This window comes from Staurois parvus, unplaced genomic scaffold (genome assembly GCF_062004578.1).
Source record: "Staurois parvus isolate SC_StPar_1 unplaced genomic scaffold, SC_StPar_1.0 ptg001335l, whole genome shotgun sequence".
NCBI classification, from domain to species: domain Eukaryota; kingdom Metazoa; phylum Chordata; class Amphibia; order Anura; family Ranidae; genus Staurois; species Staurois parvus.
This window is the reverse complement of record NW_028319131.1, coordinates 699252-725617: the sequence shown is the minus strand read 5'-3', so window position 1 is coordinate 725617 and position 26366 is coordinate 699252. Positions and strand designations below refer to the sequence as shown.

Here is a 26366-nt window from a genome sequence, read left to right as displayed (position 1 = left end):
AGTCTATGAAAAAGGTACCAGGGGCATCCCATGGGGCCCCCTACTGACCCCGGGCCCTCGGGCAGTGCCCGAGTTTCCAAATGGTCAGTCCACCCTTGGTGACATGTACACTGATTCCTAGCTATGTATACTGTATATATAAGATGTCCTAGAAGCCGTATGAAGACAACCAACAAAATCCACCAATAAAAGGTGCGAGGGTATTGTCCATGGAGGTGGTGGAGTTCATGGCTTCTTTTGCAGCATGCTATCATGTATACACGTATGTGTTGGAGGGCAGACAAAGCCAATTCACATGGGGTGGTTACTGCATAATTCTAAAGAAGCAAATAGAAAAAAAAGGAAAAGTAAAAAAAAGAGAATCATTTGAAGTAAATTACCTGAATTGTTTAAAATTGTATTTAAAACGGGTAAAAGTGAATTAAAACAGGGTTCAACAATCACAGACATTAAAGAAAACCTCTATTAGAGTACATTTCCCATATTATTTAGGGTTCCTCTGTGCCTAGTTGGTCCCCCCCTAGTGTCCATGTCTTAGGACATGGAGCAGAGTCAGAGATGGAGGAGAGTTAGAGACACCAGATGAGGGCATGAAGCAGAATAAGAGAGATGAACACCAGGTAATGACATGGAGCAGAGTCAATGCTCCATGTCCTCACCTGGTCTCCATGCCTCTGACTCTGCTTCATGTCCTCACCTGGTCTCCATGCCTCTGACTCTGCTTCATGTCCTCACCTGGTCTCTATGCCTCTGACTCTGCTTCATGTCTTCACTTGGTCTCCATGTCCTTGACTTTGCTCCAGGTTTCTGATTCTGCTCTGTGTCTCTTACTGTGATCTGTGTCTTCACCCGGTATCCATGTCTCTGATTCTGCATTATGTTTTTACCTGTAGTCCATCTCTCTTACTCTGCTCCATGACCTCATCTGGTGACTCTGAATCTAATCCATGTCTCTGACTCTACTCCGTGTCTTCACTTCATGTCCATATTTCTGACTGTGCTCCACTTGGTGTTCATGTATCTGACTTTGTTCTATGTTTCTGACTCTGCTCTATCTCCTCACTTGGTGTTCATGTATCTGATTCTGTTCTATGTTCCTGAGTCTGTTCCATGTCTTCACCCAGTGTTTGTGTCCCTCGCCCTGCTCCATGTCCTTACCTGGTGCCCGTGTCTCTGACTCCACTTCATGTCCTCACCTGGTGTCGGTGTCTCTGACTCTACTACATGTCTTCACCTGGTGTCCATGTCTCTGACTCCACTTCATGTCCTCACCTGGTTTCCATGTCTCTGACTTTTCTCCATGTTTTTGATTCTGCCCTATGTCCTCACCTGGTGTCGATGCCTCTGAACCTGCCCTATGCCCTCACCTGCTGTCAATGTCTTTGACTCTGCCCTATGCCCTCACCTGGTGTCAACGTCTCTGACTCTGCCCTATGCCCTCACCTGGTGTCAATGTCTCTGACTCTGCTCCATATCTTCACCTGGTGTCAATGTCTCTAACTCTGCTCCATGTCTTCACCTGGTGTCCATTCCTCTGGCTCTGCTCCTTGTCTTCACCTAGTGTCCATGTCTCTTACTCCACTTCGTGTCTTTGCCTGGTGTCCAAGTGTATGACTCTACTCCATTTTTATGACTCTACCCTTTGTCCTCACCTGGTGTTGATGTCTCTGACCCTGCCCTATGTCCTTCCCTGGTGTCAATGTCTCTGACTCTGCCCTATGTCCTTCCCTGGTGTCAATGTCTCTGACTCTGCCCTATGTCCTTACCTGGTGTCAATGTCTCTGACTCTGCCCTATGTCCTCACTTGGTATCCATATCTATGGCTCTGCTCCATGTCTCCACCTGATGTACATGTATCTGACTCCGTGCCATGTCCTTACCTGGTGTTTGTAATTCTAATTCTGCTCCATGTCCTCACCTGTTGCTCCATGTCTCTCTCATAGTGGGATCGGGCTGTCCAGAGCCCACTTCGAAAAGCAGCCGCCATCCAACCTCAGAAAATCCAACTTCTTCCATTTCGTTCTTGCACTCTACGACCGTCAAGGGCAGCCGGTGGAGATCGAGAGGACGTCCTTCATCGACTTTGTAGAAAAAGACAAAGTAAGGCATGTCTCATTTACTCAAGTCACAATTGAAAGGTGAGGGATCAAAATGGATCCAGTTAAAAATTATTTCTGAGACTGCAGTCTTCAAGGTTATACTGAGGCTCAAGAATCCCAGTGTTTCATAAATATGATCTGTATTTTCCCCTAAAAAGGTCAGTCTTGCAAAAAATGGTATTTCAGTTATAGATATTGTTTGATTGGCTGAGCTGCTCCTTTTATCTCTGTGGGGTTTCAACGCCAAGATCTCACAATCACAGTCTTTGGCTCTGTTCCTGTCGGCCTTGGAGGTATGGGTGTTCCTATCCACCTTGAGGTGTTCCCACTCCACCCATTGCATTTTTCGTAAGATGGGGTTTTTTGTGGGGCAGTATTTTACAAAAGTATTCAGCCTCTTGTCCCATTTTCTAACTCTATCGGGTAACCAATATTAACATGAAATATTGCTCCAGATCTGAATGCCCACCCTTCCTTATTACCTGCAGACAATATGATGGTTTTAAAGTGAACCTGTGAGCTTTTGTTGGTCAGGAAACTCTGCTCTGTATGTCTGAAAGTTCTTAAATTCCCTGAATTTAGGTTTTAACCCCTCCCCAGAGCAAAGCCTCCCACACCCTCTATCCTCATGACCAATGAGTGTGAGCCCATGGACTGTTAAAGGCACTCTCATTGGACAGAGAATTCAGCATGGGCAAAGCTTAGCTTGAAGTTTGGGAATTTGATGCTCGTGTGATTGGAGGGGAGTGCAGAAGAGGCTTTTCTGACAGATAGAACAAACAGCAAGTGCCTGTCCTGACTTTTGAGTCAGGTGCAGCGCACCCCCCAAGGAGCCGCAGGTGAAACTGATGCTCTCCCCCAAGATTAATGCACACGCAGCCAGTCACACAGCATTTCCTCCATTTTCACTGGCTCGAATAGTGCAGTCTAGGGGTGCCTTTTTTATGTTTTATTGTAAACTTGACCTTAGATGGCGTGGAGGAAGCATGGGTTGCCCTAAAACTGGTGAACTGAGCTCTTTGAAGACTCCTCTCTCTAAGCTCCAAAAAGTCCCTCACAACTCTCTGCTGCTATGAGGTGACTATGTCTTCTTTCCAAGAACCACACACAGTCACTACGGTCCCACACTTAGGTCATTTACTCACAATGCCACAGGATCATTGGTTGCCTCCTTCCGATATCCTTCAGTGAGGGAGACACAGACTCACCACAGTAGGACAGCTGGACACTCTTACCCCAATTTCCCCCTGACACTCTTTCTCCAACTTCCTCCTAGCACTCCTCCAGACCCAAGCTGACTCCAGGACCAGGCTTTTTGAATAGGCCCCCCAGGCTAAAGCTCCAGCTGGGACCTCAATGTCTTTTCCACCTCCTTCTCTTCAGGCCCCAGACTATTTATGAACGCTCCAGCCACCTACTGGGCACACCAGGTGTTGGCTTGATCCCCATAAATATTCTGTCTGCTTTTCCGTTTCTCCCACACACTATAAATCTAAAATTCTCTAGAACGCAGGAGGAAATCAGAGCAGCATCTTGTGAGACACTGAGCAGGCCTGAAAAATCAACCCCTGCTCCACTTATTACAGAGGAGCTGCACTAACGTTTCCAGCTTGCACTAACTATGGGGGTGCTACATCAGATTTTATTAGTAAAAGGAGCTTATTGGTTGTCCGTGAAGTTTGGATGAAGCTTGTTGTAACGGAACCGGACCGTGACTGCGCTAGGGTATTTCCGCTTCCCTGTCCAAACACAGATCCACGGACACCACTCAAAGTAAAACCAGGAAATAGACTGCTTTATTTTAACACAGATACAAGATATATACATTCAAGGGAACAATTCCCCCCTCCCTGCATAATGACACAGGGCGGGGCAAACCAAATCTAGAGACAAGAAATTCATCAGCAGACACCCCCCACCAAGCCAATACACAAACACATACATCCCATAATAGTTTGCTCCCAAGCAAGACACACAATAGAACAATGGGATGCAATCACATAACACCAAAGAATCCACAACCCCCACCTATCTCCTATACATGTCTACACAATATCAGGACATTTCACCCTGCACCCCTAACAGGCACAGGGTGACTTACACATAAGAGGGATATGGGGAGCTGAGACAGGGATCTCCCCACCCCTCCAAAGTGAGTTGTGTTCCATGGGCCCCCCACCCAAAGTCACTCCTGTCACACTTGTATGCTGCTGTTTTCAAAGATTACCAGAAAATCAGAGCTGGATAGAAATCCGTTTTTTGATTTGGCCATTGTAGAACATTGGCTTCTTTGAGCTTAGAAACTGCAGCGATCAGGTGATTCAGCTGTCCGGCATCCACCAAACACTTCAATGTTGGGTAGACCAGCCCTTTGAAGCTTTGTAAAAATAAATGCTAGGACCCCTTTAAAACAGGGGGGCCTTTCACAAGCCAACACTTCCATCAATACATGAAGAAAGATTTGAGCCTCCACAGCGCTCTAGGCATCAGTGTGTATATTTGAATTCTCTTTCCTTGAGCCAGAGAAACCACAAATGTGTGCCTACAATTTAGGAGAAATAAATAAAGACATGTAAAATCAGGAACAGCGGCGGCTCAGGAGCGAAACCCTAAGAAAAAGCTGATCCTCTGTTATTAAGAGAAGTCAATGTCAGAATTCAGCAAGAAGATAGGAAGATAGGTGCCACGTATTGAACAGACAAAATAGGCGTCTATTGATGAAAACAATTGCAGCGTGAATGTATCGGCGTTCGTTACAAAGTTGCAAATATCATTACCCTTGTAAATGTTTTTGATATGTGAAAAATGAATGTTATTTTCTGCTATTATGGCTGTGAGCGTAACGTTCCCTAGCAACCTAAAAACGTTCAGTCCTAAGAGAATAACGTTTGAGGACATTTGACCAGAAGGGAAAAATAACTAAGACAATAGCTATGGTTCAGCTTTTTTTTTTGGGGCTATTTTTCCTTCTAGTCAAATGTTCTTTGGCCAATCAAAAATATGTAGCACCTTCCTAGGAAAGCTAGGGGGAGCTAAGTTAATTATTTTTTTTAGCAGGAGGCTGAGTAGCAGCCAAGAAGATAGTCAGAGGGTCAAATTTGGGTCAGGGCTGAGGGTTCTGCAGATCAGCTTTCTGATACCTCCCCCTGATCTAGAGATTTGGAGAAGTCTCTAGAACTCAGTGGGTGAGGGTGAGGAGTGACTCATCTGTATGCTTAGGGGACCCTGACCAGGGGTGGACTGACCATTTGGAAATTCGGGCACTGCCCGAGGGCCCGGGTCGGTAGGGGGCCCCATGAGACGCCCCTGGTACCTTTCTTATAGGCTTTTTTGAGTTTGGGCAAGGACACAGGGGCCCCATGATCCCCTATTGCCCGGGAGCCCCATGAGTTGTCAGTCTGCCCCTGACCCTGACCAATCCCCAAGCAGGACACTTGGCATGAGGCTGGGACAAGCATAGATAAATCTGGTCAGAAGGGAGAGAGTTCAGGTGGAAGATGGAGTGAGAGGAAGAGATGCAGGAGCCTGGGAGGGGGTCCAGTGGGAAGGAGCCTACCTACAGGCTTGGGACCTTGACAGGAGGATTGCTCAGTCTTACCAGTTCCTGGAGGGAGGACTACTTGTGGAACCAGGAAAGGAGCCAGCCTAGCATAAGGCCTGAAGGCAACCACCTACCTAAACCAGCTCACAGGAAAGAGACTGAGAGTAATCCTACACCCCCTGGAAGTGGTGTCCCTAGGGGGATGCGGGCCGCACCGGGTGACACCATCACAGGGGCTGCAGGATTCCGGCACAGTTACAGCTGCCCCCACCCCGGTGTAGCGGTGAAATGAGTATCCCCTGAAGCAACTGCGCATGTGCCGGTTTCAGGCCAAAGAAGCCGATCGCCGGCTCTGTGCTAAAGTCGGATATCAGCTCCTTCGGCCTGAAACCGGCACATGTGCAGTTGCTTCAAAGGATACATATCTTCACGGGATACTCATTTTACCACCACACCTCTCCAGGCAGGTGGTGCCGTTGTTGCGATTCCATCCAATGTCCCTAGTTCTGCCAGTTGGAAGTGCTAACCATTTAGCCACTGTACTGCCCTATATCTTTGGTTGACAACACTCTACTAGAAGAGAAAACAACCTAAAAAAAAATCCCAAGAACAGTCGACCAGAAGGGAGAATAGCCTAGCAAAATTCAATAAAAAATAACCTAAAAAAACAACTAATAACAAAGAGAAGAGAAAATAGCCTAAAACTATAGCTGAAGAACACTCGATTAGAAAAGGAAATCGACTATTATTTTAGACTATTTTCTCCTCTGGTTGAATGTTCTTCGGCTTTGCTGTATGGCTGTTTTCTCTTCTGGTCGAATGTTCTTTTTATTTGGGACAAATGTTATTAGACTGTTCTTTTAGCCCATTTTCTCTTCCGGTCCATTGTTGTTAGAGTATTGTTTTAGGCTATTTCCTCTGCTGGTTGGAAGTTCTTTGGCTATTATTTTTAGTTAACGACAATGGCTCAGGAACAGTTGACCAGAAGGGAAAACAGCCTAAAACAATATCCGAAGAACATTCGACCTGAAGAGAAAGTAGCTTAAAATGATGGCTTGAAAACATTCAGTCACAAATGGTCTAAACGAAAAAACTAAGAACATTCCATCAGAAGCTAAGTAGCGCAAAAGAACATCTGTAGACTACAGAACTCTCTTCCCGTAAGCTGAGGAAGAGAGGAGAAGAGCGGGTTGTATGCAGTCCTAACACACTTTTTGTCCTAGGGTGACAACACTGCTCCTCCATAGATACAGTACAGTGAGTGAACGGTGTCACCCTAGGACAGGAAGTGACATTTTTTGGTATTATTGTCTCATGTGGTAGGACAAATTGAAGCTAAACTCCAGTTGTACAGCTTCCTTTCCTCGGGTACAGCTCACCTAATTTCCTGGCTGGTGGACGTCCATCATCATTTAGTCTTTTCCTCCCAGAAACTATTCCCACCACGTCCAGAGGGAGGCGCCCCAGCCTAACTGTCCCTGGCCCTTCCCATTCGTTCATTGGATTTCAGTTCTTTCAATCATGGAGGTTCAGCATCACATGTAGACATTACCTAGAGTGGTCTGCATGCAAATACACCGGCCTAGGACACCCACTCCTCCAGACCAACACCCACCTATCAAGGCAGGAGCCAGCCCATTGCTTTTGTCAGGACTGAGGGATCAGAAAGGAGTACCAAGGCACAGGGCCGGTGCCACCACTAGGCAAACTAGGCAGCCATCTAGGGCACACTACTGCCTAGGGTGCAGCCATGGCTGCTGGTTCCCCTACTCTCCACCATGGCCAGTTCTAGGGTAGAGCTTACATGCCAGGAGAACTGTACACAATGAAGGGGGGGGAGGGGAGGGGTAACAATCATTTGTGCTGAGATGAGTGGTTTGTGCAGGAGGGGGATGGGGGCTATTCATGCAGGGATGCCCACATGGAAGAAAAATATATTTGAAATATATTTCAAAAATATTCTCCCCAAATATATTGACATATATTTGCAATGCTACAATTTTGGCCGTATTCAGTATATTTAAAAAAAAAATATATATGTGTGTGTGTATATATATATATATATATATACAGTATATATATATACAGTTGCAAGAAAAAGTATGTGAACCCCTTGGGATTATGTGGAGTTTTGCATGAATTGGGCATAAAATGTGCTCTGAATGTCATCTAAGTCACAACAATAGAAGAACACAGTCTGCTGAACATAATACTACACAAATATTAGATGTTGCCATGGTTTAATTGCACATAACATGTAAACATTCACAGTGCAGGGAGGAAAAAGTATGTGAAGCCCTAGCTTAATGACTTCTCCCAGAGCTAATTGGAGCCAGGAGTGAGCCAACTTTGACTCCAATCAGTGTGATGATATTGGATGTGTTGCTGACAGCTGTCCTGCCCTTAAAAAACACACACCTGTTTTGGGTTTACTGGTTTTAAGAAGCACTGTCTGATGTGAACCATGCCTCGCAGAAAAGAGCTCTCAGAAGACCTACAATCAAGAATTGTTGACTTGCATGAAGCTGGAAAGGGTTACAAAAGTATCTCCTTGAGCCTTGATGTTCCTGTGTCCACGGTAAGACAGACTGTCTACAAATGGAGAAAGTTTAGCACTGTTGCTACTCTCCCTAGGCGTGGTCGTCCTGTAAAAATGACTGCAAGAGCACAGCGCAGAATGCTGCATGAGGTAAAGAAGAATCCCAGAGTGTCAGCTAAAGACCTACAGAAATCTCTGGCACATGCTAACATTTATGTTGACACATCTACAATAAGGAAAACATTAAACAAGAATGGAGTACATGGGAGGACACCACGGAGGAAGTCATTGCTGTCCAAAAAGAATATTGCAGCACGTTTGAAGTTTGCAAAAGAGCACCTGGATGTTCCACAGCACTACTGGCAAAATATACTGTGGACAGATGAAACCAAGATTGAGTTGTTTGGGAAGAACACACAACACTATGTGTGGAGAAAAAAAGGCCCAGCACACCAACATCAAAACCTCATCCCCACTGTGAAACATGGCGGAGGGAGCATCATGGTTTGGGGCTGCTTTGCTGCCTCAGGGCCTGGACGGATTGTTGTCATTGATGGGAAAACGAATTCCAGAGTTTATCAAGACATTTTGCAGGAAAATGTACGACCATCTGTCCGCCAACTGAAGCTCCGCAGAGGATGGGTGATGCAACAGGACAATGACCCAAAGCATACAAGTAATTCAACAAAACAATGGCTGCAACAGCACAGAATACGCCTTCTGGAGTGGCCCAGTCAGAGTCCTGACCTCAACCCCATTGAAATGCTGTGGCATGACCTTAAGAGAGAGATTCACACCAGACATCCCAAGAATATTGCTACACTGAAACAGTTTTGTGAAGAGTCCAAAATGACTCCAGATCGTTGTGCAGGTCTGATCTGCAACTACAGGAAATGTTTGGTTGAGGTTATTGCTGCCAAAGGAGGGTCAACCAGTTATTAAGTCCAAAGGTTCACATACTTTTTCCTCCCTGCACTGTGAATGTTTACATGTTATGTGCAATTAAACCATGGCAACATCTAATGTTTGTATATTATTATGTTCAGCAGACTGTGTTCTTCTATTGTTGTGACTTAGATGACGTTCAGAGCACATTTTATGCCCAATTCATGCAAAACTCCACGTAATCCCAAGGGGTTCACATACTTTTTCTTGCAACTGTATATGTATATATATATATACACTGTATGTTGAAATTAATTTTTTTATATATTACAAAATATATTTTTAATATATATATTACAAATATTTTTAAAGATACATTTTCAAATATACTCTATGTCTTTAAAAATACATTTAATCTACATTTTTGGAACACATTTACAAATATATGTAACAATATATGTTAAAATTACTTTTTTATATGCTAAAAAAATCTGAAGAATATATTCAAAACTTATATTTTTAAAAAATTATGTTTCATATATTTTGTAATATATAAAAAATGCATTTCAACGTACAGTGTATATATATATATATATATTTATTTATTTTAATTTAATTGAAATTGTAGTATTTCAAATATATGTCAATATATTTTGGAAGAATATTTTTTAAAATATATTTAATATATATTTTTCTTCCATGTGGGTGGGAAATGGGGTGTTGGGGGGGGGGGGGGGTAATCTGAGATAGGAGAAGGATTAGGGACATGCGTATTAGGAGAGTAGGAGGGAGGTGGGGGGGGGGGAGGGGGTGGTTTATATTTGTGCTTAAAAGGGGGGGGGTGTTTGGGCAAGGTGGGACAATTTTATGCTGGGAAGGGTAATTTGGAGGGGCTTTAGCTAGAGGAGGGATTTGTCCCAGGTGGAGGGATTGAAGGAAGAAGTTTGGTGCTGGGAGGGAGGATTGGGGGGGAATTTGTGCTAGTAAAGGAGATTGGGGGGATATGTGTTAGGAGAGGGGAAGGGGGAGGATTTGTGTTAGGAGGGGAAATGGGGGGGATTTGTACTAGGAGAGGGGATTGTGGGAAGTTTGTGCTAGGAAAGGGGATGGGGGGTTGTGCTAGAAGGGAGGAATGGGGTGGGGGGGTTATGCTAGAAGAAGGGATTGGGGTGGGTTGTGCTAGAAGGGAGGAATGGGGGGGGGGGGGGTTGCTAGGAAAGCAGGTGGAGGGGGGGTTGTGGTAGGGGGGAAGAATGGGGAGGGATTTATGATAGAAGAGGGGATGGGGTAGGTTGTGCTAGAAGGCAGGAATGGGGGGGGGGGGTTGCTAGGAAAGGGGATTGGGGGGTTGTGCTAGCGGGGTGGAATGAGGGGGGGGTTATGCTAGAAGAAGGGATTGGGGTGGGTTGTGCTAGAAGGGAGGAATGGGGGGGGGGGGGGTTGCTAGGAAAGCGGGTGGAGGGGGGGTTGTGCTAGGGGGGAAGAATGGGGAGGGATTTGTGATAGAAGAGGGGATGGGGTAGGTTGTGCTAGAAGGCAGGAATGGGGGGGGGGTTGCTAGGAAAGGGGATTGGGGGGTTGTGCTAGCGGGGTGGAATGAGGGGGGGTTGTACTATTAGAGGGGATTGGGGGGAATGTGTGCTAGAGTAGTGGGATTGGGGGGAATTGTGTTGGGGTGATTGGGGGGTGGGGATTGTGCTAAGAAGGGAGATGCTAGGAGGGGGGCTAAGGGTGGGGGGGAAGGATTTGCGATGGGGGATTTGTGCTGGGAAAGGTAATTTGGAGGAGGTTGTGCTAGGAGGTGGGATTGGGGGGAGAGGATTTGTGCTAGGGTAGAAAATTTGAGGGGAAAGAGGATGTGTGCTAAGAGGGGTGAAGTAGAACTACAGATGAAGTTTTTTTGTGTTTTTTTTTTTTTGAAGGGGGTGTAGCTTGCCTAGGGTGAAAAATAGTCTAGCACTGGCCCTGCTGCCGGCGCTGTGATGTTTTCAGAAAGCTCCCAGGTGCAGCACCCTGCCAGTCCTTCCCACCAGCCATGATCAGCCTGCAATACATATAGAAGCACAGAGACTCAGTGACGACATCAGATCTAAAGATAAGGTCTAAAGATAAGGTATGCATTGGGAAGGCAAAATATAGGCAGATAAAATGTCAGCTTTCATCTGTACTCGGAACAGAATGGAATACTACAGACAGTTTTTGTTTCACATATGTTGACCAATAAAGCCAATTGTCTGGCATGAAGCTGTATCAGTTGTGTAATCATGCTGAACTAACGCCGTTTCCTCCCATGCAGGAGCAGAGCGGAGAGAAAACGAACAATGGCATCCATTATAGGCTCCAGCTACTCTACAGCAATGGTAAGAGCGTCACCAGCAACCAGACATGACCGACCAGCAAAGATGAATTTGTAACTTGGCTGCCAATAACAGAACTTTATTAGTTTTATTCGTAAATCCAAAACAACCGATCAATAAACAACTTTTACTGATCTGACAGTAAAAAATTAGTTCTGATTGGTTACTGTGAGTTATTGCACTTTGTATGTCCCTATTGCTCTGTGCACCATCTGAGTTAATAAGACTGATATACATTTATCAATATGGTATATACACACACTCTATTGCCAAAAGTATCGGGCCGCCGGCCTTTCCACACACGACCTTTAATGGCCCCCCAGTCTTAGTCCGTAGGGTTCAGTATTGAGTTGGCTCCGCCCTTTGCACCTATAACAGCTTCAACTCTTCTGGGAAGGCCGTCCACAAGGTTTAGGAGGGTGTCTGTGGGAAGGTTGGACCATTCTTCCAGAAGCACATTTGTCAGGTCAGGCACTGATGTCGGGGGAGGGGGCCTGGCTCGCAGTCTCCGCTCTAATTCATCCCAAAGGTGTTCTATGGGGTTGAGGTCAGGACTCTGTGCAGGACAGTCAAGTTCCTCCACCCCAAACTGGCTCCTCCATGTCTTTATGGACCTTGCTTTGTGCACTGGTGAGCAGTCATGTTGGAACCAGAAGGAACCATCCCCAAACTCTTCCCACAAAGTTGGGAGCATGAAATTGTCCAAAATGTCGCCTTAAGAATTCCCTTTACTGGGACTAGGGGGCCAAGCCCAACCCCTGAAAAACATCCCCACACCATAATCCCCCCTCCACCAAACTTTACACTTGGCACAATGCAGTCAGGCAAGTACCGTTCTCCTGGCAACCGCCAAACCCAGACACGTCCATCGGATTGCTAGACAGTAAGGCTTGGATGCAGCTGCTCGGCCATGGAAACCCATTCCATGAAGCTCTCTACACACTGTTGTTGGGCTCATCTGAAGGCCACACCAAGTTTGGAGGTCTTTAGCTATTAACTCTGCAGACAGTTGGCGACTTCTGCGCACTGTGCGCTTCAGCATGCGCTGACCCCACCCTGTCATGTGACGTGGCCTACCACTTGGTGGCTGAGTAGCTGTTGTTCCCAGTTGCTTCCACTTTGTTATAATCCCACTAACAGTTGAGCGTGGAATATTTAGTAGCCAGGAAATGTCACGGATGGACTTATTGCACAGGTGGCCACCTATCATGGGACCCCGCTTGGAGTCACTGAGCTCCTGAGAGCAACCCATTCTTTCACCAATGTTTGTAGAAGCAGTCTGCATGTCTAGGGGCTTGATTGTATACACCTGTGTCCATGGAGGGGATTGGCACACCTGAATCACATGATTTGGAGGGCAAGCCCAATACTTTTGCCAATATAGTGTATATTTATTGATGGGTTTATCATATCTGCATGTCATTTAAATAACTGATCTCCTACCCTTAGTTCTGTTTGCCCCCCTCATTTAAAGAACAGCTCCAGGAAATATAACTGGGAAGGGCAGCAGGAGGTAAAAACAAAGTGTTAAAGCAGAAAGTCTGCTTTGTGGTAGGTGGGCGCCTGCCATAATGTAAGTGTCATTTTTTGTCGGCCTATTGGCTAAGGTAAAATATAGTACTTGTTCTTATCATTGTCCAGTAGGGGCGCACCACGATTAATCCAGTCCATATGGATTGGATGTCTTTTTGTACAGTGCTCTTGCTGGTATGATGGGGGTTCCGAGGGGCCTTCTTGAATAGAGCAAGTACTACGTAAGGAGTGGTTTGGGAGTACTTCCCTTTTGTGGAGAGTTAGGGAATGGTGTTGCCTGGTCTAGTCATATGCTGGGAAGTCAGAGAACCCACTGTGCCAGTCCCTAGGGGTGCTCTTAGTATCAATATGGGTTTAGGACCCCATTGTGAGAAAGAGCACATGGCCACGGCGCCTCTTGTTTTTCCTGCACGGTGCTCATGGGCTAGGCCTTTTGGCCAAGACCAGGACATTTTTTGTTACCAGGCTACAAGGCCTAGCCACAGTACTTACACTGGTACTTATTTATTTTTCTTCACATGTGTCACTTGCACTTACATATGTGCTTTCCCTTTTTACTCGGATGGAAGGTGTGGGCACTCTGGCCTGGGGGAGGATGTGTGTACATCAAGTTTATTCCTCTGCTGAATGGAGGGGGGTCTCTCTTCAGGAGAGACCCTTACATAGTACTTGATGGTCAGCTTAGGCTGATCACAAGGAGAGGGTTCTGCCAGGCCTTTTGGATAGGTAGACCATTAGTAAGCCTTGCCCTTGTCAGGAGCCTTGCACATTGGAGGGTCAGAGAAGGGTCCTTTTTTGTTTGTGCACACCATGGCAGGTAAAAAAAAAATAATTAAAATGTGCCCTTGGCATTTTATGCAAATACAAATGAGCTAATGCCATAATGTGCAAATGTGAAGTTGGACTCCTTCCACAATGTTCAAGTGTGTAGTGGGTTCCTGCTATGATGTGTAGATGGGCTTCTAGCATATTTGCACATTATAGGACACCAACCTTCCAAACCGCCTTCCCCCAGTGATGTCCCTTGTCTGCTGATATCTTCTCCTGGTGTCTTCAAGCACCTTGATTGGCTGGATCCAGATGATCTAACTCCTGCACATTTACATGGGAGAAGGTGTGTTGAGATCGCATACTGAGCTGGTGGCTTGGTGTACCATCTCAAATAAATTACTAGTAGCAAAGCATTCTTTTTAAAGGGTGGTTTTCATAGGTGTTGGTCGGGTGGAATGCACTTTTGGGCATATGAAAACTAGATTGCTAAATTCTGACATGGAGCACAGGATGGTTGCTTCCAATGGAACATTGTTACCAGGTTGTGCAAGCCGCCATCTTTCTGTTACAAGGTCCAAGGCCTGGCAGTAAAATTTAAAAGCTGGGAGTGCCAATCCACCTTTTAGTATGGCCAGGTGTAGTGTAGACATTGCCTATTTGTGGCTGGTTTCCTGCCTAGAGAAAGATGCACTTGTCAATCTTCCGAATTACCTTTTTGGAGATCAAAATATTGCCATTGCCTGAAGACATATGTAACCTTGGGGATGGATATAATTTTAATCAGGTTGACCCCGGGTGTCCCAGCAGGTTCAGTAGGAGAGCCAGGAGGAGCACCTGGACTTAAGGCAGCCGTGTTAATGACAGAAGAGACACAGGGACATACTTATAAAGCTGTGAATGTGACAATTCCAAAACTGAATTGGTCACTTGGCTTTAAAACACATGCACCAGAAAGATTCACCGACAGCAAATGTTTGGTGAATGCACTGCTTTATAAATATGACCCACTGGGGTTTATTTACTAAAGCTGGAGAGTCCAAAATCAGACTCCTTTCTGCATAGAAACCAATCAGCTTCTAACCTCAGCTTGTTCAATGAAGCTTTGGCAATGAAACCTGTAAGCTGATTGGTTTCTATGCAGAAGGGAGTCTGATTGTGGACTCTCCAGCTTTAGTAAATAAACCCCACTGTGTCTATTCTGCATTAAAAGCCTACCTGCTAGCAATGTCCTTATAAAAGTCTTTAGTTCTGCTTACATGTCCTCCATGCTATCCTTTCCCAGATACAGTTCTCCGAAAATCACTGTGGTACCAATAACCTAATGATGTCTGTTTGTGCTCCCTCTACTCCATCCACCCGCTAGTTCATAGTGCTAGTCACTGCAATGGGGTCTTGAAGATCCCCTGCACTGGGTCCAAGTAGACTGATAGTGATTCTGCAGTGGAGGCTTCATAGATCTCCTGTACTGGGTCCAGGTAGACCTATAGTGATTCTGCAGTGGAGGCTTCATAGATCTCCTGCACTGGGTCCAGGTAGACTGATAGTGATTCTGCAGTGGAGCCTTCATAGATCTCCTGCACTGGGTCCAGGTAGACTGATAGTGATTCTGCAGTGGAGCCTTCATAGATCTCCTGCACTGGGTCCAGCTAGACTGATAGTGATTCTGCAGTGGAGGCTTCATAGATCTCCTGCACTGGGTCCAGGTAGACTGATAGTGATTCTGCAGTGGAGCCTTCATAGATCTCCTGCACTGGGTCCAGCTAGACTGATAGTGATTCTGCAGTGGAGCCTTCATAGATCTCCTGCACTGGGTCCAGGTAGACCTATAGTGATTCTGCAGTGGAGGCTTCATAGATCTCCTGCACTGGGTCCAGCTAGACTGATAGTGATTCTGCAGTGGAGCCTTCATAGATCTCCTGCACTGGGTCCAGCTAGACTGATAGAGATTCTGCAGTGGAGCCTTCATAGATCTCCTGCACTGGGTCCAGCTAGACTGATAGTGATTCTGCAGTGGAGGCTTCATAGATCTCCTGTACTGGGTCCAGGTAGACCTATAGTGATTTTGCAGTGGAGGCTTCATAGATCTCCTGCACTAGGTCCAGGTAGACTGATAGTGATTCTGCAGTGGAGCCTTCATAGATCTCCTGCACTGGGTCCAGCTAGACTGATAGTGATTCTGCAGTGGAGCCTTCATAGATCTTCTGCACTGGGTCCAGGTAGACCTATAGTGATTCTGCAGTGGAGGCTTCATAAATCTCCTGTACTGGGTCCAGATAGACTGATAGTGATTCTGCAGTGGAGCCTTCATAGATCTTCTGCACTGGGTCCAGGTAGACCTATAGTGATTCTGCAGTGGAGGCTTCATAGATCTCCTGCACTGGGTCCAGGTAGACTGATAGTATTCTGCAGTGGAGGCTTCATAGTTCTCCTGCACTAGGTCCAGGTAGACTGATAGTGTTCTGCAGTTGAGGCTTCATAGATCTCCTGCACTGGGTCCAGGTAGACTGATAGTGATTCTGCAGTGGAGGCTTCATAGATCTCCTGCACTGGGTCCAGGTAGACTGATAGTGATTCTGCAGTGGGGGCTTCATAGATCTCCTGCACTGGGTCCAGGTAGACTGATAGTGATTCTGCGGTGAGGACCTCATAGATCTCCTTTACTGGGTCCAAATAGACTGATAGTGATTCTTTTGTGTTTTTTTCTCAGGAATCAGGACGGAACAGGATATTTATGTGCGGCTTATCGACTCCATGTCCAAACAGGTGGGTCCTCTAAGCATCAGTTTAGTATGTACAGTCAGTTCTGTCTCTAACTTACTGACCAATGTCTTGGTTTTCAGGCCATCATCTATGAAGGTCAGGACAAGAACCCTGAGATGTGTCGAGTCCTTCTCACTCATGAGATTATGTGCAGGTACATATTAAAACAGAACTTCACCAAAAAGCGTAAGTTCTGCTCATCCTCCTCCTCCCCCCATTCCCTGCCACATTTGGATTATATTTTTTTTGGGGGGGGATGTGTACCAGGTTTTCACTAGGGACCTGCTTCCACCTCTTCTTGGATCACCTAAGTTCTCCTCCCCACTCCCTGCCCACAGCCTTCTGGGACACATCACAAGTCACAGAAGACTGCGGGACCATTCAGGTAGCAGAGCGTAGCTTGTGCATGCTCAGTAGGCAACCAGCTGTGAAGCCGCGAGAAATCGCAGCTGGCTGCCCACAGTTAAAATGCCAGCGCCGGGGACTGAAGACTGGTAAAGGAAGCGGATCCGGTGAGCACAGAGCTGGATCCCTGAGCAGGTGAGTGTCTGTTTATTAGAAGTCAACAGCTACAATTTTTGTAAATGCTAACTTTTAATTGTCACACACATGGTTGAAGCTCCTCTTTGGGATGCATCTCCCGATATGTTTTATCCCTCAGACCTTTTACCATTTTTGTTGCCATTATCTGGAAGGATTTTTCTGGTCAGTACCATAGTTGACCATCCTTCTGTCCTCTCCCGTTAATTTTCCTTTCCTTTTCCTCTTTGTACTCCTTTTCCTCCTCCTATTCATCCTCTTCATTTTCTTACTTCCTTCCTTGTTCTTTTCCTTCCACCTTTTTTCCTCCCTTGTTCCTTTCCTTATGCTTACTCTGATTTCCTTCTTTGCTTTCTCCTTTCCTTCCTTTCTTGTTCTTTTCCTTCCACCTTTTTTGCTCAATTGTTCCTTCCCTTCGCCTTCCTTTGACATCCTTCTTTGCTTCCTCCTTTCTTTCCTTCTTCTAACTTTCTTCTTTACTTCTTCTTTTCCTTACTTCCACCTATGGTTTTTCCTTCCACCTTCTTTGCTTCCTCCTTTCTTTCCTTACTTGTTCGTTTCCTTCCACCTTTTTTCTTTCCGTCCCTTCCTCTAACTTCCTCCTTTCCCTTCCTTCCTTCCTTCCTTCCTTCCTTCCTTCCTTCCTTCCTTCCTTCCTTCCTTCCTTTCTTCCTTCCTTCCTTCCTTCCTTCCTTCCGTCCTTCCTTCCTTCTTTCCTTCTTCTTTTCCTTCCTTGTTCCTTCCCCTTCTAACTTCCGTCTTTACTTCCTCCTTTCCTTACTTCCATCCATGTTTTTTCCTTCCACCTTTTTTCCTCCCTTGTTTCTTCCCTTCTATAACTTTCTTCTTTGTTCCCTTCCTTCCATCCTTCCTTGTTCTTTTCCTTCCACATTTTTCCTCCCTTGTTCCTTCCCTTCCTCTGACTGTCTTCTTTGTTTTCTTTCCTTCTACATTTTTCCTCCCTTGTTCCTTCCCTTTCTCTAACTTTCTTCTTTCCCATCCTTTATCTTTTCCCTTCCTTCCTCCTGTCCCTCCCTTCCTCCTTCTTCATTCCTTTCCTTCTTCCCTTTCTTTCCTCCTTTCTTCCTTCCCATCCTCTACTCCTTCCTTCGTTCTTTCCTCTCTTCCTCCTACTCCTTGGCTTGCCTCCCTCTCAGAGTTGGTACTAATACACATTGTTTGTAGTTGCAATGTTTTGATTCGATTATCTCGCTCTTGTATATCTGGCATGCTGAGTGTTTATAAGATTTATGTCTTCTGAGGTTTGTGGTCAGCTGTTGCGGCACTCCTTTCTGGACCTGGGTGGAGGTCCTGGATTTGTTAATACTGAACAATACATAAGGAATTTATGTAGAAGTCCAAAAATCTGGGGAAACACAAACTGGACATTGTTTTCTGTAAGAAAAACATACCCAAGTTGGGGTGGGAGGACGTCAGTTACTGATGATTCAGCACTTGTTTTGGAAAGTAAAGAATATGAATTTGAAAACATTTGTAAGTGAATTGTTTTTCTCTGGGTCTCGGGAAATATATGGTGTTGTACACAAACGCACCCTATGCCTATTTGGACTGTGAGGAAGTACGTAAATGCAGAAGTCTACGCCCCTTGACAGAGCTTTGTGGTCCTTAAACAACTGTTGTGCTTTACTATTTGCAGGGAGTTTAAAAACTCCTGCAAAAATTACATTTTAGAATATTAAAAAATCAAGTATAACATACATGGTTAGATAGTACATTATAGGGCTTGAGTTAGAAATAGAAAAGAGATAGTGGAGACAGAACATGACAAAACGTGTTGGGTCACTACGAGCAGTGAATCGCCTGCCTATTTGAGGAGATGGAACGTAACATCAATGTTGGGTTGGAGGAGATGGAACATCGCACCAAGGTTATGTTGCAAGCGATAAAACACCATATAGATGTTAGATCGGAGATGATAGAACTTCTCATGGATGTTGGGTCCAAGGAGAAAGAGTATAACAGAAAGCTGGGTTGGACATAACACGAATGTTGGGTTGGAGGAGATGGAACATCACATCAATGTTGTGTTGCAGGGGATATAACATCATATGGATGTTGGATCAGAGAACATAGAACATCTCACGGATGTTAGGTCCAAGGGGATGCAGTAGAACGCAAAAGGAAGCTGGTTTGAACATCAGATGTTTTCCTCCAACCCAACATCTATGTGATGAATGTTGGCATGAAGGAGATTAAACATCACATGGATGTTGGTTTGGCAAGCAAGCTGAACATACCAGGAATGTTAGGTTTGAAGGAGGACAGAACATCATGCAGATGTTTAGTTAAAGGACAGAATATTACATGGATGTTGGGTGAGAAGGAAGACACCTGATTACATGGATGTTGGGTTTGAAGAAGACATATCATTTTCAGAATGAAACATTTCCAGGACGTCGAGATAGAAGTTGGATGGAACACCACTTGGCTGTAGAGTTGGAAGAGATGGAACAACACATGGATATTGGGTCGGAGGAAATGAAACCTCATATGTTAGTTGAGTTTGAAAAGGACAGATTATCACATGGATGACGGAGAGGAAAATGAAATCACATGGATGTTCAGTTAAAACAGATAGGACATCACTTGTTTGTTGGGTTGAGAGGGATAGGAAATCACATGGATATTACCTTGAGAGGGCATATGACAGCCCATGGATGTTGGGGTGGGAACATATGAAATGTCACATGGATGTTGGGTTGGAGGAAATGGAGAAAAACCTCATGTGTTAGTTGAGTTTGAAATGGACAGATCATCACATGGATGACGGAGAGGAAAATGAAATCACATGAATGTTCAGTTAAGACAGATAGGACATCACTTGTTTGTTGGGTTGAGAAGTATAGGAAATCACATGGATATTACCTTGAGAGGGCATATGGCAGCCCATGGATGTTGGGGTGTGAACATATGAAATGTCACATGGATGTTGGGTTGAAAGCCATAGAACATTACATGTTTAGTTAGGACTTCATGTGGAGGTCATGGTGAGAGGCAGTAGGACATCAAGTGGATTTTAGGATTAGAGGGGGATTGGACATCACATGCATTTTTTGTCAGAAGGGATAGGAAATCGCAAAGCTGTTGAGGTCAGAAGGGAAAACACATCACTTGGATGTTGGGTAGAAAGAAAATAGGACATCGCATGAATGTTGAGGTCAAAGTTGATAGGGCATCACATCAATGTTGGTTTGAGAGTGTTAAGACATCACAATAATTTTGGAATGTAATAAAACATTACTTGTACAATGAGTTTGGTTTTCTTAGCAGGTCATGAATAATACAAGAGGCATTTTCTTTTCTTGGACAATAGGAAATCGCTATTTAGCTCTTCTAAATACAACAGGAACCTATTACTTTTAAGATTTCTTGTATTTTGTTAGTCTAATCTTTACCATCAGCCCAATCCTTCTTCCTGGTACTAGAAGGAGAGCACAGATGAGACTTCAGTCCATATGAGGACACAGTACAAAGCTGTAATCGATTCCCTGTTTTCTTGCTTGTGGTCCTTGAAGTGACATCTCCAGGGTGGTTGAGGAGATCTCCAGCTTAGAAACCGTTTCTAACAATTCCGCTTGTTTGTCCCAAAGGCCGGGCATCAGGGGACTAGTTTAGTCTAATTTACAGAGAGGAGTTTGGGTAATGAGGCATGGATGAGCGAAGAGGCTCAGAGGAGATGTATGCATCAAGCACAGAGGATTACCAAATGGAATTAAAAGGTTTATAAAAAAAAAAACAACAATCAATACAAAGATACTAATCCTATACATATAGTAGCTCCAGCAATCTAGAAATGAGGAGTCATGGAAAGGCCATGGAAGGTTGGAGGAACCTCCTGGCCATTAGCATTCTTTCCACTGGTCAGGCATGACGATGTCCTTCTGAAAATGCTAGTTGCCTGCCTTTAAATAAGTACAATCCAACATTCAGTACTCCGCATTAAGGGGGAGCTTGGTGATCCAGCATAAAAGTCTTGTATACAGTTGTGTCCAAAATTATTCAACCCCCAATGCTGTAAAGGGGTTTAGGGACTATAGTGTACATTTGGAATTGTATTCAGAATCAAATCCTACAAGGACGTTGTAACTACCCAAATGCAACTAAAATGACATCAATTGTTTATGTAATACAGTAGTAAATGGTTCTTATGTGGTTTCTTCATTGCCACAATTATTCAACCCCTTAAAGACTACCACTCTGAAGAACAGAGGTTCATACAGGTGCTTTCCATCAGGTATTGAAAACACCTGTGGATGTCACCGAGCAGCAATCAAGCATAATAAGCACCAATTAGGCAGCTTTAAAATGACTGTGATACTCAGCTCCTTCTAGACATTTACTGGTGTGGTTACAAACATGGTGAAGGCAAGAGAATGGTCCAGGAAGACAAGAGAAGAGGTGATTTCTCTTCACAGGAAGGGCAATGGCTATAAGAAGATTGCAAAGATGTTAAACATACCAAGAGACACCTTAGGAAGCATCATTCGCAAATTCAAGGCAAAGGGCACTGTTGAAACGCTACCTGGTCGTGGCAGAAAGAAGATGCTGACTTCGACTGCTGTGCGCTACCTGAAGCGTAGAGTGGAGAGAAGTCCCCGTGTGACTGCTGAGGAACTGAGAAAAGATTTGTCAGATGTGGGTACAGAAGTTTCAGCCCAGACAATAAGACGCACACTGCGTAATGAAGGCCTCCGTGCCAGAACTCCCAGGCGTACCCCCTTGCTGTCTCCAAAGAATAAGAAGAGTCGACTGCAGTATGCCAAAAGCCATGTGGACAAACCACAAAAGTTGTGGGATAGTGTTCTGTGGACTGATGAAACAAAATTAGAACTGTTTGGGCCCATGGATCAACGCTATGTTTGGAGGAGGAAGAACAAGGCCTATGATGAAAAGAACACCTTGCCTACTGTGAAGCATGGTGGAGGGTCAATCATGCTTTGGGGCTGTTTTGCTTCTGCAGGTACAGGGAAGCTTCAGCGTGTGCAAGGTACCATGAATTCTCTTCAGTACCAGGAGATATTGGATGGAAACGTGATGCAGTCCGTCACACACCTGAGGCTTGGGAGACGTTGGACCTTTCAACAGGACAATGATCCCAAGCATACCTCCAAGTCCACTAGAGCATGGTTGCAGAGGAAAGGCTGGAACATTTTGGAGTGGCCATCGCAGTCACCAGACTTAAATCCGATTGAGAACCTCTGGTGGGACTTAAAGAAAGCAGTTGCAGTGCGCAAGCCTAAGAATGTGACTGAACTGGAGGCCTTTGCCCATGAAGAATGGGCGAAGATACCCGTAGATCGCTGCAAGACACTTGTGTCAAGCTATGCTTCACGTTTAAAAGCTGTTATAACTGTAAAAGGATGCTGTACTAAGTACTAAGATTGAATGTCACTTGGGGGTTGAATAAAACTGATAATGCTGTGAGCACAGAAAAGACATTTGTGGTTATTTCATTATAACTGTTATGTTATATTTGTCTGACCTACAAGTGCCTCTTTAATGTAAATGTAAGCAAGATGACTGAATGATCAAAAGCAATGTCAAACTGGCCAAAACACTCAATTTCAGTGGGGGTTGAATAATTTTGGACACAACTGTATATACTTTCCTGTTAGGGCAACTAACCACAGATCCTCACAATCAAATCATGTATAGACTGAAAAACAAAATAAAGGTGGAGCACATTTAGGAGTATCAACCGCTGAATGGGTAAATGGCGATCCATGAATGCAGCTCACCTTAGGAGGTGGATGAGCAAACACCAGCTTGTGTCTCGGCTGGCAAGTTTGTTATCCCAACATTTCCTATTCCTGATCTGTGCCTGCTGTCCCATGTACTTGTATGAAGAAGTCTCCTGTTCTCTTTCTAGTGCTTCCTGTGTGTGAAATCCCTGGTGTTCCTTCCAGTTCCCCTGCTCTCCAATTTCAAACTGACCACACTAGGCATTAGAGCACAACCATCCAAGCATGGTCAGTTTTCTGGCTGTGCTGAAAGAACAGCCCGCCTGTCCTATTATCAAACTTGACATACTGCCTGCACAGCTCTGCACTGGGAAGACTAGTGTGCTGCTGTTTCTGCATCCCCAGCTCTCTAAACCCCTTATGCAGCTGAGAACAGAGGTTGTGTGATGTAGAAAAAGGAAAAACGTGTTTATAATGTGTATGTGTACATATATATATATATATATATATATATATATATATACACACACACACATATATACTGTATGTTTATTTTTACAAATATTTTTCATATATTTTGTACTATATAAAAAAACTATTTCAACATACAGTATATATATATATATATATATATATATATATATATACTTTTTATATGTTAAAAAAAATCTGAAGAATATATTTAAAATGAAAATATACTTTTAAAAATACTTTTCATATATTTTGTAATATGTAAAAAATGCATTTCAACATACAGTATATATATATATATGTTGAAATTAGTTTTTTATATAGTACAAAATATATGAAAAGTATTTTTAAAAGTATACTTTTAAAATATATGAAAAATATTTGTAAAAATAAATTTTCAAATATACTGTATGTCTTTAAAAACACATTTAATCTACATTTTTGGAATGCATTTACAAATATATGTAAATATATGTTAAAATTACTTTTTTATATGTTAAAAAAATCTGAAGAATATATTTAAAATAAAAATATACTTTTAAAAAGATTTTTCATATATCTTGTAATATGTAAAAAACGCATTTCATCATACAGTATATATATATATATTGAATACAGCCAAAATTGTAGTATTTCAAATATATGTCAATATATTTGGGAAGAATATTTTTAAAACACATTTTTCTTCCATGTGGGTTATTATATCTCCTGCAAACGCCTGTAGCAAAATTTTCCCTGACATTCCTGGCTCTGTTCCAATCCATCCCAGAGTTTTGGGAGTTGGCAACATCTGAGGCAACAGATTTCTGTGCCTCTGAATTCTGAAGACACATTTCTCCACAGTGGCTAGAGCTAGAGAGGTCTGTGAGGGCCTGTTTTAAATTTCTTTGTTGCTTCTTCAGAAAATATAAATACATGCATAGTCTGAGCACAGGTTTAAATTGTTACACCCTCTAGGTTTAGCTAGATAGGCTTTTTGTTTTTTGGGGTTTTTTTTTGTCAGTTAGAGCTGGGTAGCAGCCTGGGATGAGTCAGCCTGGAAGTGAGGCAGGAGTTCACCTCAGGACAAACTGGGAGGTTCTACAAGTAAGGGCTTCTGGAGCCCTCCCACCTTTCCAGAAACTGAGAGAACTTTCTGGAACAGTGGTGGGGGAGGGGAGGAGGCCCAGCTCTGCATGTTTGAGGGACCTTGGCCAATCCCTTGGCAGGAGGCTGGGCATGGTGACCAGGGTAACCACCGTCAAATATCACAGAGCATGGGGAGCAGTGTGCAGTGTTGGGTGGAAGATGGATTGAGAAGAAGGCTAGAGTGTGGAGCCTGGGAGGGGGCCCCAGGGAGGGGAGCAGCCAGGATTCTGGATGGAAAGATCTTCACTGTCCCACCATCTCCTGGGGAGGACAACCGGTGCAGCAGAGAAGGAGCCAGCCCAGCATAAGGCTGGAAGGCAACCACCAACCCACCAAGCTCACAGGACAGGACAGTGTAAGTACTCCTACACCCCCCTGGGCCAAATAAGGGGAGAGAACAGTCAGGTGCAAGACTCAAATAGTTCTCATCCGGGACTACTTAATTTTCAGCTTTAGGGACCCCCTTGCCCAGGGAGACCCTCAGTGCAGCTGGGTGAAGAGGAGATTCATCTGGAGTTTGAGGATGTACATCAAGGGGTCTGCAGTGCTCCTTAAAGAGACAGTCCTCATTTATGTACAGTTTTTGTTGCTAAGAGGTTCGTCCTCGATTTGTGCAATTCCTGGGTCATCCCATATACCCCTAGACTTCATCCAAGTTGTTAACCCCTTAATAAAGACAACTAAAAACCAGCTCAAGGACTGTATTACTGACTCTGGAAGTGCAGGTGTGGAAAATGCGTGTTGCCTGGCCATGCAGAGCTTAGGGGGACCCAAAACAATTCTAGTGGCCCTTAAGGCGGAGCTCCACCCAAATGGGGAAGTTCTGCTTCAAACTTTTGTCATCCGCTCCCCATTAAGGATTAGTACCTTTGGGGAGCGGGGGGGGAGGGGTACCCGAATTTGACAAGTACCCGCTCCCAAATCCGCTGTGATTGCCTAGGCGATCGGAAGCAGAAATTGTCCCCCCCCCGTAGTCTTCTGAGACACGTGACAGGTCCCAGAAGACTAGGGGGCCATTCACAAAGTGCAGTACTGCTCGTTGCAAGCTGTCACAACTGGGTGCCCACACTGAAGATGCCGGTGCCAGCAGCCAAGATGGCTGCCTTTTCATTTGCAATGTCCCTAAAGTCAACAAGTTTGCATCATTTATTATATGGACCATGTTTGTATCTGTTATGTGTATGTATGTATTATGTGTGTTCTGTAACTACATGGTGTTTCCCAATACTTTTCACTAGAAATGTTCTAAATTGAGCGTGTTTTCCTCCATTGCAGTCGGTGCTGTGACAAGAAGAGCTGCGGGAATCGCAATGAGACACCGTCAGACCCAGTCATCATAGACAGGTGAGACATGCTATGCTACACGTAAGTCAACTGACACGTTTGATGACTTGTGGGCGGGCGTAGGCAATGTAGTGCCACGGACACAGAACTCTGTAAGGAAGAGAAAAAAATGACATAGTTACATAGTTAGTCTGGCTGAAAAAAGACAAAAGTCCATCTAGTTCAACCATTAAAAAAAAGTTATAATCCTACACCCACAGTTGATCCAGAGGAAGGCAAAAAACCCAGCAAAGCACGATCCAATCTGCTCCTGCAGGGAAAAAATTCCTTCCTGATCCCCCGAGAGGCAATCGGATATTCCCTGGATCACCTTTCCCTATAAATGTTATATCCAGTTATATTTTGTGTATCCAAGAAAGAATCCAGGACTTTCCTACAGCAATCCACTGAGCTGGCCACAGTCAACTCTTGAGGGAGTCTATTCCACATTCTCACAGCTCTTACTGTGAAGAAACCTTTCCGTGTTCCATTTATAACTGCATGGTAGGTGAGGATGGGAGGAGCTCTTCAGTACCAATACACTAAATAAACCATTTCCTCTGCACTCTGCCCTGTTGTCCAGCAAATGATTCCACATGAATGCTTACCTCCTGCTTTTCAGAAGAAAACTACAATTTCTTCCATGTTATCACTGTACAGATTATTACCTTCTTCTTCTCTGTAGGTATTGAGGTCCCCTACCAGTGCACACCATCA

General features: G+C 44.5%; 1 protein-coding gene across 4 annotated transcripts in view; it reads left to right on the top strand.

Moving 5' to 3' along the window:
- Positions 1-26366, top strand: part of LOC149436819 (transcription factor COE3-like) — a 226444-nt gene that overhangs the window by 91724 nt on the left and 108354 nt on the right. For all 4 annotated transcript variants that reach the window (XM_089661420.1, XM_089661419.1, XM_089661418.1 and 1 more), the window contains exons 2-6: positions 1944-2100; positions 11361-11424; positions 16433-16488; positions 16566-16639; positions 25602-25670. In XM_089661420.1, the coding sequence (XP_089517546.1) occupies positions 1944-2100; positions 11361-11424; positions 16433-16488; positions 16566-16639; positions 25602-25670 (420 nt within the window). The remainder of the gene's footprint in view (positions 1-1943; positions 2101-11360; positions 11425-16432; positions 16489-16565; positions 16640-25601; positions 25671-26366) is intronic.